At 37.4% G+C, this 15,620-nt stretch overlaps 1 protein-coding gene across 1 annotated transcript; it reads right to left on the bottom strand.

The window, feature by feature from the left end:
- Positions 1 to 10,173: 10,173 nt before the first annotated feature.
- Positions 10,174 to 15,233, bottom strand: ELK4 (ETS transcription factor ELK4). Its single transcript, XM_007953399.1, has 4 exons — positions 15,027 to 15,233; positions 12,818 to 13,693; positions 11,915 to 12,031; positions 10,174 to 10,272 (listed from the first exon to the last, which is right to left on the bottom strand). The coding sequence occupies exons 1-4, from the start codon at positions 15,231 to 15,233 to the stop codon at positions 10,174 to 10,176; spliced, it is 1,299 nt and encodes a 432-aa protein (XP_007951590.1).
- Between the last annotated feature and the right edge of the window lie 387 nt (positions 15,234 to 15,620).

The raw sequence follows: 15,620 nt of genomic DNA, 5'->3' as shown, positions 1-15,620 counted from the left end.
TATCTAAGTTGGTCATGATTAATTTGTGAATATAGAAAACAAGATTAAAACAAACCTAAGGGTAAATTTCCCAAAATAAAGTATTTTAAACCTGCTAAGTGTGCTATCCATTATAAAGGTCAGTTAATACTTTTATAAGCTCAGAAACGAATGACCTACTGTTCCCCCCAAGACAGGTCTTTCTCACACTATAGGTTCACAAGGCTGGTATTTTTTGAAAAAAAAAAAAAAGAAAACTTTCACACACGGAGACTGAGAGCCACTATTCCCTCTTACATATATAGGCACACTTCATTTTATTGAGCTTTGCCTTACAGCTTCACAGATACTGTTTTTTTTTTTTTTTTTTTTTTAACAAATCAAAGTGTTGTGACATCCCTGCTTCGAGCAAGTCTGTTGTGCCTTTTTTTTTTCCAACAGCGTGTGCTCTCTTCATGTCTGTGTCATATTTTGGTAATTCTCAAAATGCTATTGCACACTTAATGGACTACAGTTTAGTGTAAACATCTTTTACATACACCAGGAAACCAGAAAAATCGTGTGACTCGCTTCATTGGGATTATTTGCTTTGTTGTGGTAGTCCAAAATCAAACCTGCAATGTTGCTGACATATGCCTGTAATTAGAGTAAGTAGAAGGCAGTTACGTTCATATACCATACTTTAAAATCCATTACAGAGCAACAAGTAGGAATTTTTTTTATCTTCCTTTTAGAATTTTGACATTTCTGAGTGCCATGGAGTCATCCTGTCCTGGATTTCCTACTGGTACTTGGACATGGGAATCTAACCTATGAGCACACCAGATTCATTCGAGGAAGGCACAGTGACAGTCTTTTACAACAGAGAACTCCTTTGGTCAATCAGAGAAGTTTTAGTGAGCACTTGGTATGTTTAAGGCACTGATGTAGGAGCAGGGATATGGCAAAAGTCCCTGCAGTCAGAGATTACACTGTAGTTGAGGATACACAGACAATAAATGGATAATCAAATATATAACATGTCAAGGGATGAGGTGTAACTGTCATAAAGAAAAATAAAACAGGGAAGGGAGATGGGCAGAGGAAATGAAAAGAGATGCTATGGCAGACCTTTCAGAAGTGGTATATACCATTTGTGCAGAAACCTAAATAATACGGAAGAACAAGCCATCCAAGTACAGACGGCAGATCCTATCAGGCAGTGGACACCAAGTCATGAATTTTAGCTGGAATATGCTCGTAATATTTGAGGAATAAGAAGTCTTTGTAGTACAACAGTTAAGCACTTGGCTACTAACCAGAAAATTGGCTGTTTGAACCCACCCAGCCACCCCCTAAAACAAAGACCTGGCATCAGCTCTTGTAAAGGTTACAGCCTAGAAAACCCTATGGGGCAATTCTACCGTCACAGGGAGTTCTTATTAATCAAAGTCAACTCGACAGAGCTCAACATTTTGAGAAACCGTAAGCAGACTGATGTGCCTTCAGTGTCGTCAGCAAGGGGGAGAATGGCCAGAAATGGGCTGGAGTGGTAGCAAAGGGCCAGCTCTTATAAGCCATGACAGGAGTTTGAATTTTTTTTTTTCTGAATGACGTGGGACTACTCAAGAGAATTAAGCAGGCAAGTGACGTGATCTACGTGTTTTAAAAGTATCATTCATCAGTGTTAGTGAACTACCATGTGCCAAAACAACTTGTCACTCTAACCTCATTTTCACCTTGAGACCAAACTTCTCTGATGTGAGTTTGCCACCTATTAGCCCCACTTCTCCATAACCCTTTCAGGACTGAATTATTTTCTGCTTTGAATCTTTTGTTGAAACCATGTTTTCGGTAATGGAAGGCATTGTAAATGGAAGAAAAATTTTTTTGAATATGGATTTTAATAGAATTAGTGGGACATGTATGTCGTGAGGGGTCTCTGGTGCTAGAGTTGGTGGGATGAAGCCCATTTCTTCAGATTCATGCAGTTATACAGGTTCTACCAGATGGCAGCATGCATTCAAAATGGGATGGATGGGAGCTTCCCACTAAATCCCAAAGGTGGAAAATATAGGTGGGCATTATATATCCCGTGAGTCATGAAAGAATTAAGTATATCAATTCAGTTCTGAAAGGCCTAATTCCATTTGTTAAAGGAAGTCTCCAGTTTCTTATCTCAAAACTGCATGAACAATGGCTAGTGTTGAAATAAGTAAAAGTTGCTTCCTACAGGAGCTAGAATAAAAGACTTATTAATTTTTTAAAATCCCTCTTAAAATGTAAATTATTTTTTTAAGTAACAGTGAAAAGAGATTTCACATGATGAAATTTCAGTTGTCTTCCTTTTTATGTTGGCAGTCACTTTATAAACTGTCCCTCTTTACCATCTACCCTAACGTAGGCTTTAAACATTTTAATGTAAATACTCATACAACATTTGAAGGCCAGGTTTTAATGATAGCTACTGGGAAGACTGAACTCTTGCTTACACACATGCAACACAGATACAAAAGTCACACACAGGGAGATCACCTCAGTGTAGTATAGGACACAAGTGAGATGGGAATGAATCAATTCAGAAAATCATTTTGTTAAAAATATTTATTTAAAAAAATACAGTTGTCCATATCTAGTTGCACATATATCTATTAACATATTTGTATAATTTTGAACTTTAGTAAATTTCCTACAGTGCTTTCTTAGAGCCAGTTTACATTATACAAAGCAAGTTCCTCTGTCAGTTTACATAAAATAGTTTTTGAAATGTATCATCTTGCTAAAAAGATGTGTATCACCATTATAGAATTTAACAAAATTTTTGCATAAAACTTGAAGTGATAGAAAAAACATCACCTGGTTGGTTATTCAGAGCAACCCCTTACGGCATTTGGAGATGCACTGAAAATCAATTACACTTTTTTTTTTTCTTTTAAAAGCAGCATAGTACAAAAGCCCTCAAAGTGCTAGCGCAACCTTTACCTCACCTAACTAAACTCTATCTATAAAGTCTCTTTGCATCATACAAATAGGAGAATTCAAGACTCTAGCTACAATCATTGACCTTAAAGCAACATCCCTTTGTTTCCCAACAGCAGGTCAGAACTGCTTAGCTAGAAGATATGGCAGTTTCTCTCCAGTTGCATCAACATTTAATGTGAATTTTAATCAATGTTAGTCGCAGTTACCAATTTGTTTTATAAAAAAGAAAAGAATACAAAAAGGTGATTTTAATACTTTAAAGGTCTCCCTAATGTAAATCATACTGAAATTAATTAAGACAAGTTATTAGTAACACTTTAACAGTTATTCATTCCTTTGGGTAGGTGTGCACTTGCATCATATATAAGCAATCTATCTATATTAAAGCAGTGGATACCATGTACTGTAAGATCTCAATAAAATAAACAAGGAGGAAAATAAACAATGAAGTAACCATCTTCTCAGCTGAGCTGAGTTTGAGGAAAGCACCCTGACAAGTTCTTATTACCAGATATCCCAAAATAAGACATACATATATAAGACAATGCCTATCTCATGTGTTACCCCCAAATGGACACACTGCAATAGTCCCATGGCAGACATGCTTTTTTTTTTGGACTTACAGGTTGGGTGAACAAAAATCAAGAGATTATTATTTAACATCATTTAATTTTTAAGTGGTGTCCACACTTAAAAATCCACAAACTGCCAGTGCCAGTGTGGTTAACCCACCTGCTGGTGAAATTTCAAATAATCTAACCACATTTATTTCCCATCAATCGCAATCATTCCCAGTTGCCTCTTAAAAGGGACAAACCTTTTTAGAAGATCCACTATATGGCTCACAGAAAATTATTAGTTTCTTTTTCAAAATGCACAATTATATGCTTTTTGTTGTTTTTTTAAGCCAACTAGATTACTATGAATAAAGGGCACAATCCTAAAAACTAATTTTAGTCAAGAATATTCACCTCAAACCAAATGCTTAAACCAAAGCTAACCAGAAAAATGACTGAACTAAGTTTCGTATTTCATCTTCCCTACACATGATGAATGAACCTGCTAGAAGGCAAAAGTGAAGAAACAGATCTGATTGTTATTAGCAAGAGATTCATGGCCAAACCTAAGAGACAGGCCTCATACCTTGAGTAATCATGAATTCACTGCATTATTTCTTTTCTATTTTCACATATGTGCATCTTAACTTCTGTCACTAGTATGCTACTATATCACATAAGCAATGAGTATAATGGACATATAAAAGCCACTGGTAATACTGCTCCAAAAAACAAAAAGTATGAAATGTCTTACAAGGGACCATGTCCCCTACATAGCAACAGACAATAAGCGATAATGCTTAAACAGAAAAGAAACTTAAAATTGGATACTTTACACAGTTGAATATGCTCTATCAATTGCAAATCATTTAAAAAATTTCTTAAGTCTCTACAAAGCACGTTATTATAAGCTTGTAAAATTTTAACAAATCCTGACCAAAAGAATACACAGAGCCTAGAAGCATGGCTCATTAGGTAATCCGGTTATCCCTTCTCCAAACAGTCTTATGTTCCAGAAAAAAAATGAGAAATAGACCTTACTTCCCTGACCTTCAATATCCTTCGGGTGAAATTAAACAAGTAAAATAATCATGAAGTGCTTCCAGTTATTAAAAACAAAACAGTGCTAACAATGGTGCCCACGAAAGTGCCAAGTGACTGAACACCAGTCCACGGCATCCCTGCCCCTGAACTCCAGGTGTACCTGGCTGATTCTGTCAGCTAGAACTCTGGCCCAGCCACAGGGCACCCCAGTCCAGAAGATCCCAGGCCTGTCCTAGCAGTGCTCATAATCCTTGGAAGGAGTAAGAACCAGAATGGACTCTTATGAGATGGAAAACAAGGCAAAGCTGAGAAGGAACAATCTGCCCCCAAGATACTCAGAGGTTTCTGCTACTACTGATTATGTACAGCTTTTAAAAGGATAAATTAGGCCACAATGTTAGAACTCTTCCACTAGTTACCAATCCATCGTCAGAGCTCTGTATTTTAGAAATTTTACTTCTAATAGAAACCTTCTTTCTAAGGAATTTATAACCCAACAAAACAAGGATTTTACACAAAAGCAAAACTAAATGTAGTATTTTTGAGAGAGGGCATCCTTACTGGTTCAATAATACATGAGCATAGGAGAAGCGTTTAAGACTGTGTAAGAATATGTCACATGTAGTGCTGTCTTTCTGAAATACTGGCAAGCAATCAGTCTTTAAGGCCTATGATCTAGGTATTAATAAAACTGAAATGTGCAAGGCATTAATCTTTAAGAAATGGCAACTGCAAAGTACAGCAGTTTTGTTTTGTTTTGAAGTTTTAGTATGAAACAGCCTAGGAGTCACCCTAGTCTAGAGAATGGGTAACATATGCTCCCTCTGAAAAATACTCACTCAGCCAATACATCAATGCACGCACACACACGTATACATATTCAGCCAATATATCAAAATGACTTGGAAACAAATATTCTAGTCTTCTAATATTTCAAAGTAAAATATTAAACTTTATAAAACGTCCTGTTGCGTATTATACTCTATAAAGATTTAAGTCCAAGTGACTTAATGTTTGATTAAAACCAAAAGATTCGAGAAGAGATACAGTATGTTTGATTGTACCCCTCATGCATGTTAAAGGTTTCATTTAAAATCATGTTAACACCAGCTTGGACTTCCTGGTTTCTATAGAGAGCCCAAAGCCGCCACTTCCCCTCTCACATAGACCACTCTGGATCTCTATCTTTCACAGGGTGTGAGTGTGAATGGCAGCATCCTAGAAATTGCTACTGTCTGGCAGGCTGTGACTTTATCAAAAAATTTTTCCCCCAGAAAAGTAGCCTGAAGAAACCGGCAGCTTCAAATGGAACATTTACTGCACATCACCACTCACCTTTCAGATTTTATCATTTTACAGGTCAAAACATGACTTTTTACACTAACAGGTTCCACCAAGTACAATAAATGAAATCAAACTGCCTTCTTGTCTTGCTTAATATACAACCGCCTACAAGAATTCTAGATTCTAAGATTATAACTTCGAAATCTGATGATGTAAGAGGAATAACAGGGCACCTTATCTCTGGCAATGCCAGCAGCATTAAAAACAGTAACAAAACACTTATTTGTTGAACCAGAGCCATATAGATAATGAACAAAATACTGCCCACAGAACCCATCCTCTAGTCAGAACACCTGCTGAAGAGACACAGTGACAGATAACCTCTACTTCACTTATGCTGTTAGGGACGGAATGATCAGCTCCCTCACTCCGTGTGAGAAATCTCTTCTGGCACCCCGTCAGTAACAGACTACATGATGGGCGGTCTTTCACTTTCCTGTTGGTTTGATGATTCATTCAGAGCTCCGGCTTTTGCACAAAAGACCTGCACTCATCTCCACACTTGTTTACACACTTAACAATGGCACAATTCTAGATTTTTGGCATGTAAGTAAGTGCTGTATAAAAACAGTGTGAGGTGATAAATGGAACAGAGCCATCAAAAAAAGTATCCCGTCAGATGCTAAAATGTCAGCCCCCCGAGAAAAAAACCAACAAAATTTTTTCACTAATGCAGCAAGAAAATGGAAGTTACGTATTTTTAACATAAAACAACTTGAAATAATTCTAAATGGGTTGATAAAATATAACAAAGAGAATGCTTAAAAAATTTATAAACATATCAGCAAAATAAAAAAATAAATTATAGAGTCACACCTAACACAAAGAGGAAAGAGGCAACAGGCTATTGTCAAAAATAATATTCATGAAGTTCTGGGAAGTATTTGGTAGTAGGTTGCTATTTGTCAACTTACGAAAAAGAATAAATGTGAATTTCATAAAGTTGATGACAAGCTCTACTGAAAAATGCCAGATTTCTTCCAGAGATTTTACACGAAGATAAAATAGGTAAAGGGTTTCTCCATATGCCACAAAAGTAGAAACAGTTTATTTTACTCTCAAGATTACATTGAGAAGCAATACCTGCATCTGTGGCCTTTAAACTAGAGCATATACTTCCAGAGAGCACACCAAACAATCAAGTGCAGGAAGGAAAAAAGTATTTGAATGCAGTATTTAGTTTTTATGTCATCCTTGATTTCTGTTTTATAATGGACATATTACATTATAAAAGACATACATTAGTATGTTGTGGTTTGTCAAGTTGCTACCAACTCACAGTGACCCCATGTGATAGACCAGAACTGCCCCATAGGGTTTCCTGGGCTTTAATCTTTATTGGAGGTCTTTCTCTCACAGAGCTGCTGCTGGTGGGTTTGAACCACTCACCCTTAGGAAAGGTTAGCAGTGGAGCACTTCAACCTTTGTACTACAGGGCTCCTTACATTTGTATTCCACAACCATCAAGTGGATTCCAACTCAAAGCAACCCCCCACTGGGTTTCCAAGGCTATAAATCTTTATGCAAGTAGATTGCCTCATCTTCCTCCTGCAGAGCAGCTGGTAGATTTGAACTGCCAGCCTTCTGGTTAGCAGCCAAATGCTTTACCTACTATGCCACTGGAGCTCCTAATGTTACGTGGTATATAATTTCACATATAAATGTATGGATTTTTAATAGGGCATTTGTGTTCAAAAACTTGTCACTGATCAAGAGAGATGTTCAAAAGGTTGGAGACTGTTTTTCTGAAATGTCGACGATCGTTTCCAACTGTGCTTAACTTCACTACAAAGATGCAAAGCTACTTTTTGGAACTTCAGAATCACAACAGAAATTCTGAGATCAGGATGAAAACATGTTGTTAGACTACCCATCATAAAATGCAAAGTGTGAATGGAACTGAAGTGATTCTATCAGTAGCCTGGAGTTTCAGTTCCAAAATTCCAAGCCTTTGATTTTACTTTTCCCTCCAAGCCTAACTGACAAATACATGGAGAAAAACAGAAATTGTGCCAGGTAAAAGATTCAACAGTCAGTCCTGCCTTTTTAAACCTCTAAAACAGCATGTAAATCTAGCTTTCTAGCCCATACCTTGAGTTAAGGTTGTAAACTTTCATTAGTAAAAGGAAGACACACATACACACATCCACACAAACATACACAGAAGCTCTCCCCAACCCCCAACTTGACCTCAAAGAGAAGGCAGATCATCATCAAACTCCTAAGTCTTCCTGGACAGGTTACAGACAGGGGACTCGCAAAACGCAAAACGGGTTCCTAGCAAGTTGCTTTTACTGTCTTTCAATGGTACTTGGTTCCCAAGCATCCCTGTGCTGAGACAACTGATTATCAAAGATAGCATCTCTGAAAATCAGCAAATGGCTTTTCTCCTTTAATTCAAAAAGGCAGAATATATTTGTGCTTTGAAAGTTTTAAATTTCTAGTTAACTGAAGTCATCGATACTTACTTATCATTTAAGGTACAAAATGTTAATTAACCTAATAAGCTATTTCAAAGTGCTGCAGAGAGGTCCAGGTCTGATTACACTCATGAAAAGTAAATCAACATAAGAAAGTTCAATATGCCTGTTCCCATTACTAAGAAACACTACCCTCCAACACTACTATTGCACTTCTCAGGAAGAGAACTTTCAGCTGATAACCACAAATGGACCAGTAACAGACCTCCACCCTATACATATAAAGGTCGCTCCCTGCACTTATCCCCTCCACTACTAATGCACTAGCATAGATGTCTTTTACAAGAGCTTTTCTATAAACAAGTTAAAGGGAGTACTAAGCATCTGGAAGATGCTGGTTTATCACATTTTGAACCTTCAAGTCCATAGTCCCTCATCCCATTCAGTTCATGTGACTCAATGACAAGAATTATCTCTACAGTTAAAAGCAGAGTTTAATGGGCAGGGTGGTGGTGGTGGTGGAATAAAATTTCATCCTGGGCTTTAAGGTCAAAAATACCAACAAAAGGTTCAACTGTGGGGATGATTTCAATTCAGTTTGGGAGCTCAACAAATCTGTCTGCACTTGGCCCTTGTTGCCATACAGTAATAATCTCTAAAAGTGGTAATTTGGACATGAGGCCTACATTGTTCACTCCAAGATAAACAATCCAATCCCTGTATGTGACCATCCTCAAATGAGCTCTGCTCCTCCCTAATTAAAAATTAATTAAAAGAAATAAGCACATCTCTACCTCATTACTGATAGGGAGGCTTCCCTTTGCATTTCATCTTCCTAATGACATTTTTTAAACTATCACAACCTCTAAGAACCTTAATTTTAAAAGAAAGAAGATAAATATACAATAGAACATGAGGTAAAATGAACAGAAAAAGGGGGTGCTCTGAGTATCTTCGATCTGGGAAAAAGTCTCTCATGCTATTTCAAGTTACTCAATTGAATCTTTTCCCTTAAAGGCACCGCAAATTTTCAAAAACCCAGGTTCATCTCCCTTAAAAAGCCAATGTTTACTGTGCCATATTCCAGGGCTATTTAATTACACCACTCAGAGATCAGACATTTCCATGCTAGATGTGCAGTCCCATGTCTCGGTGGATGTTCCAGACGCTGTCTTAAACCCCAAGTTTAAAAATCTCCCTATGCTGCAGCAGACTAGCCCCACGCTCTACTGACAGGTTCAGAGAGGATCATACATATGGCTAAGAGACCCACCCTGAATAAATGTACACAAGAGGCCTTTTTGTGGAGTTGCTTACATATGTCACAGTTCACAGCAAAAAAAAAAAAAAAAAAAAAACCTCTAGTCTTACTCTGTGGATAGGAATGATTCCTTTCCTCCACTGTTTATTAACAGCTTTTAGTGGGTTCACAGAGCACACTTAAATCCTGAAGATACAGCCAATTTCAATTTCACCTAATATTTCTTGAAATAATACACTCTTAAGCATAATTTTTTTTTTCCTGGCCAAAGGGTCCCAACAGCCAGAATAAGTAGCTTTGTCCTCAAATGCTGTTGCATGGCATAGCCCCACCAAAAATTTCTTTAATACAAAGCTCAAAATATCAAGAAAAAGAAAACAGAAAGAAAAGGTGGAGTTTAGACTCCAATTAAGGCATTTTTATACATAGTTCAACTTGAGTCCTATTCAAAGGGAACCCTAAAAAGGTGGTTCGCTGGGGAATGGCAAAAATCACAACAATCCATTTATCAGCTTTGTGGAGTTATCAACTGCTCACTTCAAATGTAATCAAGTTGAATGTCTTCTGTTTCTTTGTTTCTTGGGTCTCTCATTCCACAGTGCATATGTTATGTTTTCTGCAGGTCTGGGGAAAATGGGCCAGGGGTAGAAGGTCCATCCAGGCTAGACAGAGTGAATGGCCCATGACTGTTCAGTACAGAAGGAAACTGAGAAGGAAAATAAAACACATTATCATCTTATTATTCAACCCCAACTTTTACTTTCCATCCTGACTATATTCCCTGAGGCAAAACAGGCTTCCGCAGTGGTGCACAGGGCCGGCTCCTTTCAAAGTCAGTACAGAAATCAAAGAAGCAGATGACATCACAACAGAAACATTAAAGAAAAAAGCTATTTCTCTTACATGTTTAATATTAACAGCCTCCACCCTACCTTGATGGAATGGAAACCAAGAACAAACCAAACCTATACCACCTTCCCTTATATTCTAAGCTATATAGGTTTACTTCACACGTCATTCCCAAATGAAGTTCAGTAAGTGGCGATTATATACTATAGAGTGTACTTCAAATATAAAGCAAATCACGGATCCTCTGAAGGGGTCCAGAAAGGTATAGAATGAAATGTCTATTAACTCTCTGTATTGGCATCAACAAACAGCTATAGGATGCTCACTCCAAAAAAGGGTTCCCAGCATGGATTCTGAGGGGTGAAGCTATATGAGCAGCAGGTTTTGCTTAAGGTCTGATTGCTCCACAACTCAATTATCTGCAGGTGAGAGGCAAAGAAACATCTAACAACGAAGTATGGAAAATTCTCAACACTCTTTCTCATCCATAATTTAGGGCTTATTGCAAACAAATGCAGGAAGCAGAAAGATTTTATTTTTCTTCTTTTCTTTTACCATTCCCAAAGAACAAACGAAAAGTTAAATGACAAAATGTAAGAAGGATAGTCACCCCTGAAAAACTGGATGAATTAATCACAAGTTATAAAGGTTACCTACTTTGGGGAAAAATAATGGTTAAAAAATGCAAGACCTTTCCTAATATCTTGGTGACATAATATAATATTGTGAGATAATATTTATTTTTTAAAATATATATATTCAAAATGTTGACAGATACCAATTCTGAAAGGAAAAGGGGAATACTGACATACTAGTCTTAAGACTTTTCTGTATTTCTTTTCAATTTTTCAATTAAAAGGAGAAACCTATGTGCAGAGGCAGTCCCTCAAAAAATACATACATACATACATATATACAAATACACACACACACCTTATCACCCACTGCCACAAGTCAATTCCAACTCATAGCGACCCTACAGGACAGAGCAGAACTCCCCTATACAGTTTCTAAGGCTGTAAATCTTTACAGAAGCAGACTGCCTCATCATTCTTACCTGGAACAGTTGGTGGGTTCAAACTGCTGACTTTCTGGTTAACAGCCCAATGTTTTAAAACCACAGCACCACTAGTTCTCCAATATACACACGTGCACATGCACGTGCACACACACACACTCCTATGTACATATAGATTTTTTTTTCTAAAACTAAAGGGTTTCTAGTGTTTAAAATAACAGAAAAAATTGGGTGGGCTAAAAATCTGTTGTAATATTGAACAATTCTTGGTCTGCCTCAAAGGTATGTAATATTAAATAATAAGAAGGAAGCTTTGCTATGAATATCCCAGCCTTTTGATAGCTAAAAACTAAACACTTAAAAATTCAAAAATAAATCCAAAGGATTTGGAGTGATTAAACTCAAGATACAGAATGACTTTTTACCTATTTCTTCATTTAACATACACCAATTACAAGAGAGAGGCTTTTAGGAAATTTACCTGGAAAAGTGTGTTAGCACCTTGTAGTCTGGCTGGACTTAGGGGAGCAACAGGGCTGAGGGTACTCCAGAAGTGGATACTGGAGAGCAAGGGACTCGGAGTCAGTAAGATGGGCGTCTGCAATACACAAAACAAAGAGAGCCACCCAATGACTGTCAGGATTACGCTTTATCCTGACAACAGTATACACACAGCCCCCTAAACCCAAATATCCTATTCTGCACTCCAAATATCTCTAAGTTAAAAAAATTTATCAGCAGGAGAAACGCAAAATATTTTTACAGCCTAAGAGAGATAAAGGTCAAAATAACTACTTTTTAGCCCAGTTTTATAGAGTGTTTCCCAAAGAGGAGAACCAACCTGAATTGAGGTATAGAGGAATAATGGGTAACGAGTCACAAACAGGTTTCTTTCTTTATAATGAGAAGGTCTGGGCATAATCTATCTATTAAAATGTTATATGAAATGAGCAAGTTAATAAATACGTAATGTAACTGCATAAACTTGTTACTTAGCATCACGCCAGTCATTTTTCTTAAGGTTCTCAGGACCTACTATTTCCTTAACTTCAGATTATCACTGTAGGTTTTATTTTTTTTTTAAATAAGATATTATCTAGTTTTATAAAACCAAAAAAAGAAAGAAAAGAATGCTCCTCTTCTCTAGGAGGATGTGGAAAAGCCAAAATATTTATTTATACAGCACAGGAAAATTTTTAACAGAATACTCCAAACCTTTTATTTGGCAATCCTAGTTGAGAAACTGGGTTACGTTCATGAGGTCAAATATAACCTTCTAAGACAAAACTAAGTAGCAGAATGAGAACCTGAGCGTATAAATTCTGGATTTCTTTAAGAAAGTGAATAAATGCAAACGAAAGTGGCACTAAAAAGAAAGGGCTACCTGTGAAAAAAGTGCAGGTGTAAGAGACGCTGTAGGCAGAGATGGACTTAATATTCCCAGTGGGCTGGGATCACTGCCTGTGATCACAAGGGTGGGTGCCAGTTCTAATCCTTTGGGTTTCTTGGATCTTGATGAATTATTTGTTTTGTCCTTTTCTGGCAAAGTTGAATCCTGGTCTTTAGGCTCCAGTGACAAGTTCTCGGGAAGTTCCATTGACTGAGAAGCCACTGAATCAATGTCTGTGTCGATGTCCGGGTTAGAACTCAGCGGTGGTGAAGGGGTTCTAGGAAGTCCCTGCAAAGAAGGGGACAGGGATGCAACAGGAGGGGTGGTGGTGAAAGTGGTAGCTATGTTGGATGTGGCTGCTGGGGCTTCCAGAGAAGGCAGTTTTGGGGAAACCAAAGTCTCTAATGCTTGAATGGTTTCTTCTGAAGATGGAGAAATACTTGGGCCAATTGAGATGGTGGTGGCAACAGGTTCAAGTGGTGGCTTCTTGGAAGGTGTTGTCACAAATTTGATGACAGATGGTGTTGACTCCTGAGGAGATTTTTTCTCTGCCAATTTCTCAGCTGGATTCTCAATTTTTATAGATCTGAAAAGCTTCGTGTTGGAGGAGTTCAAAGAATTGAGAGTAAATGACGAATATAACCCAGAGTGTATGTAATCATTGCGGCTGGAGGACTTGACACCAGGCTGTGGTGGTTTCTCTTTCCCTCCATTCTCCAGATCTTTGGAACTGCTGCTCACTTCATTGAAGCTTAAAGTTTCACAGTCTCCCTCAATCCTGCCCACTGTCATTGGATCCATGTTCAAAATCTCTGGGTAAGAGACAAACTTGTACACAAACTTCTGACCATTCACTTTTTTGATGATATTCTATAGGCAAATAAAATAAGCATTCTTACACTTTCTTATAAACTTACATCCCACAGCATGTAAAAAAGCTTACTTAAGGAGGTTCTCTCTTTGAGAACCAGGCATAGTTTCCTTAAAAGCTTCAAATCCATCTAAATGTATCTAGCTATACCCAACACAGTCTCTCCCATTATGGAGCTTCAGTGAAGGCAAGAACATTTAAATGTCTTACTATGTTGTTGTTGTTATGTGCCGTCGAGTCAGACTCGACTCATAGCGACTCCTCCTTGGGCTTCCGAGGCAGTATCACTACGGAAGTAGATTGCCCCATCTTCCTTCTGAAGAGTGGCTGGTGGGTTTGAACCACAAGCCTTCTGGTTAGCAGTCAAGTGCCTTAGGCACTGTGCTACCAGAGCTCCCTATGTCTTACTATACAAAAGCTAAAATATTTTAATTGCTTAGCACTTTCAACCAAGTATGTGTATTAAGTCAGAAATTGCTGACTTGCAATCTCAAATAATTACAAAGAGACAAGGTACACACATCCTGGGTAATCCAAGAGGAATTTATGATATCACTTCTGCTAACGTTCCTACTTTCTTCACAAATTCTTACCTTGTATCTCCATCAAGAAAAGTGATAGGATTAACCACTTAACGGTTAAAGAAATTAAGATCTCAGTTTCTCATTCTAATTCAATTCTCTTGAACTATTTACTTTTACCTCCGTGCCCAAAATGTATTAAAAATAATTACAATTAAATACAAAGTACACTTTTAACTAAGAAAACAACTTTAAGGTTATTCTTTAAGGTATTAATTTGTGTTCCCTAGGTTACACTAAAACTAAAAATTACATAAAACTAAAAGAACAAGTATTTATATAACAATTCTCAAAGTAAATTATACCATACACATCAATAATCATTTATCCTCAAAAGTCTCAAGTTTCTTTTATCTTATTCTAACTTTGTTCTCATTTTGTCTTTTAAAGACCACTGCAATTAGGAATGAATATGTGTACTATATTTTTCTACATATAAAGCACCTACAGAAATAACATGTACACACAGATAACACACATAGTACTCACAGGAAGCTAACACACAAAAGGACTGAACAGTTTGCAAACCATATAGCATACATGTTATTTGCATAAAACATGGTAATGGGAGTTTGCAGAAACACAGCTGGGATCTTTACTCCTTGCACCTTAATTCTAAATTGCTGAAGCTATAAAATAAATTGGATTAAAATAAATTAGGAGGTTAGCAATTATAACCTTAAGAGAAGAAAAGGAACAAATCTTGTTTTAAGGGTCTGTATACAGTTATCAAAATTGGGATGTGTATTACCTTTACGTAATAGTATCTGAGGGCTCGACTAAGTTTGTCATAATTCATGTTTGGCTTCTTTTTGCGAATCCCCCAGAGACGAGCCACCTCTTCTGCCTGCAAAAGCTTGAACTCCCCATTATTAGAGGTCCAGCAGATCATATGCTTGTTCTGAGGCTCCTGGAGGAGCTGAAGGAGGAATTGCCACAGGGTGATAGCACTGTCCATAGCAGTGAGCTGAAAGAGAAATACAGACAAGACACACGATAAGGTTAACAACCAACACTTCTATAACTCTACATGTCAGGCAGGTTTTTTTTTATTTTTATGGTGATTTGGGTGAAAGTATACAAACCAAATTCATTTTCCATACAGCAGTTCACATGTACTTTGTCTCATGACATTTGACTTCAATTTCCCACAATACAACAGCTGCCCTCTCACGTCCTCCCCAATCCACTTCTTTCCTGTGTCCTTCCCTCTCATGTACTCCTGCCCCTTGAGCTATCTCCCTGTGGATACACAGCCCTTCCATTCACCTATGATTTATGTGTCCAAGAAACATATCTATCTAATGTAAATGTTCAGCTCATATGCCTGTCTTTTGTTTGGCTG

Source organism: Orycteropus afer, unplaced genomic scaffold, assembly GCF_000298275.1.
Source record: "Orycteropus afer afer isolate SDZICR_OR568_19922 unplaced genomic scaffold, OryAfe1.0 scaffold00013, whole genome shotgun sequence".
Taxonomy (NCBI): domain Eukaryota; kingdom Metazoa; phylum Chordata; class Mammalia; order Tubulidentata; family Orycteropodidae; genus Orycteropus; species Orycteropus afer.
This window is presented reverse-complemented; position numbering and strand designations above follow the sequence as displayed.

Excerpts from the sequence above, each read along its gene's own strand:
- ELK4 (XM_007953399.1), bottom strand. The coding sequence starts at position 15,233 with ATGGACAGTGCTATCACCCTGTGGCAATTCCTCCTTCAGCTCCTCCAG. Across the intron at positions 12,032-12,817 it reads CACCTGCACTTTTTTCACAG|ACGCCCATCTTACTGACTCC; the intron begins GTAGCCCTTTCT and ends TGTGTATTGCAG. Across the intron at positions 10,273-11,914 it reads GTGCTAACACACTTTTCCAG|TTTCCTTCTGTACTGAACAG; the intron begins GTAAATTTCCTA and ends TTTCCTTCTCAG.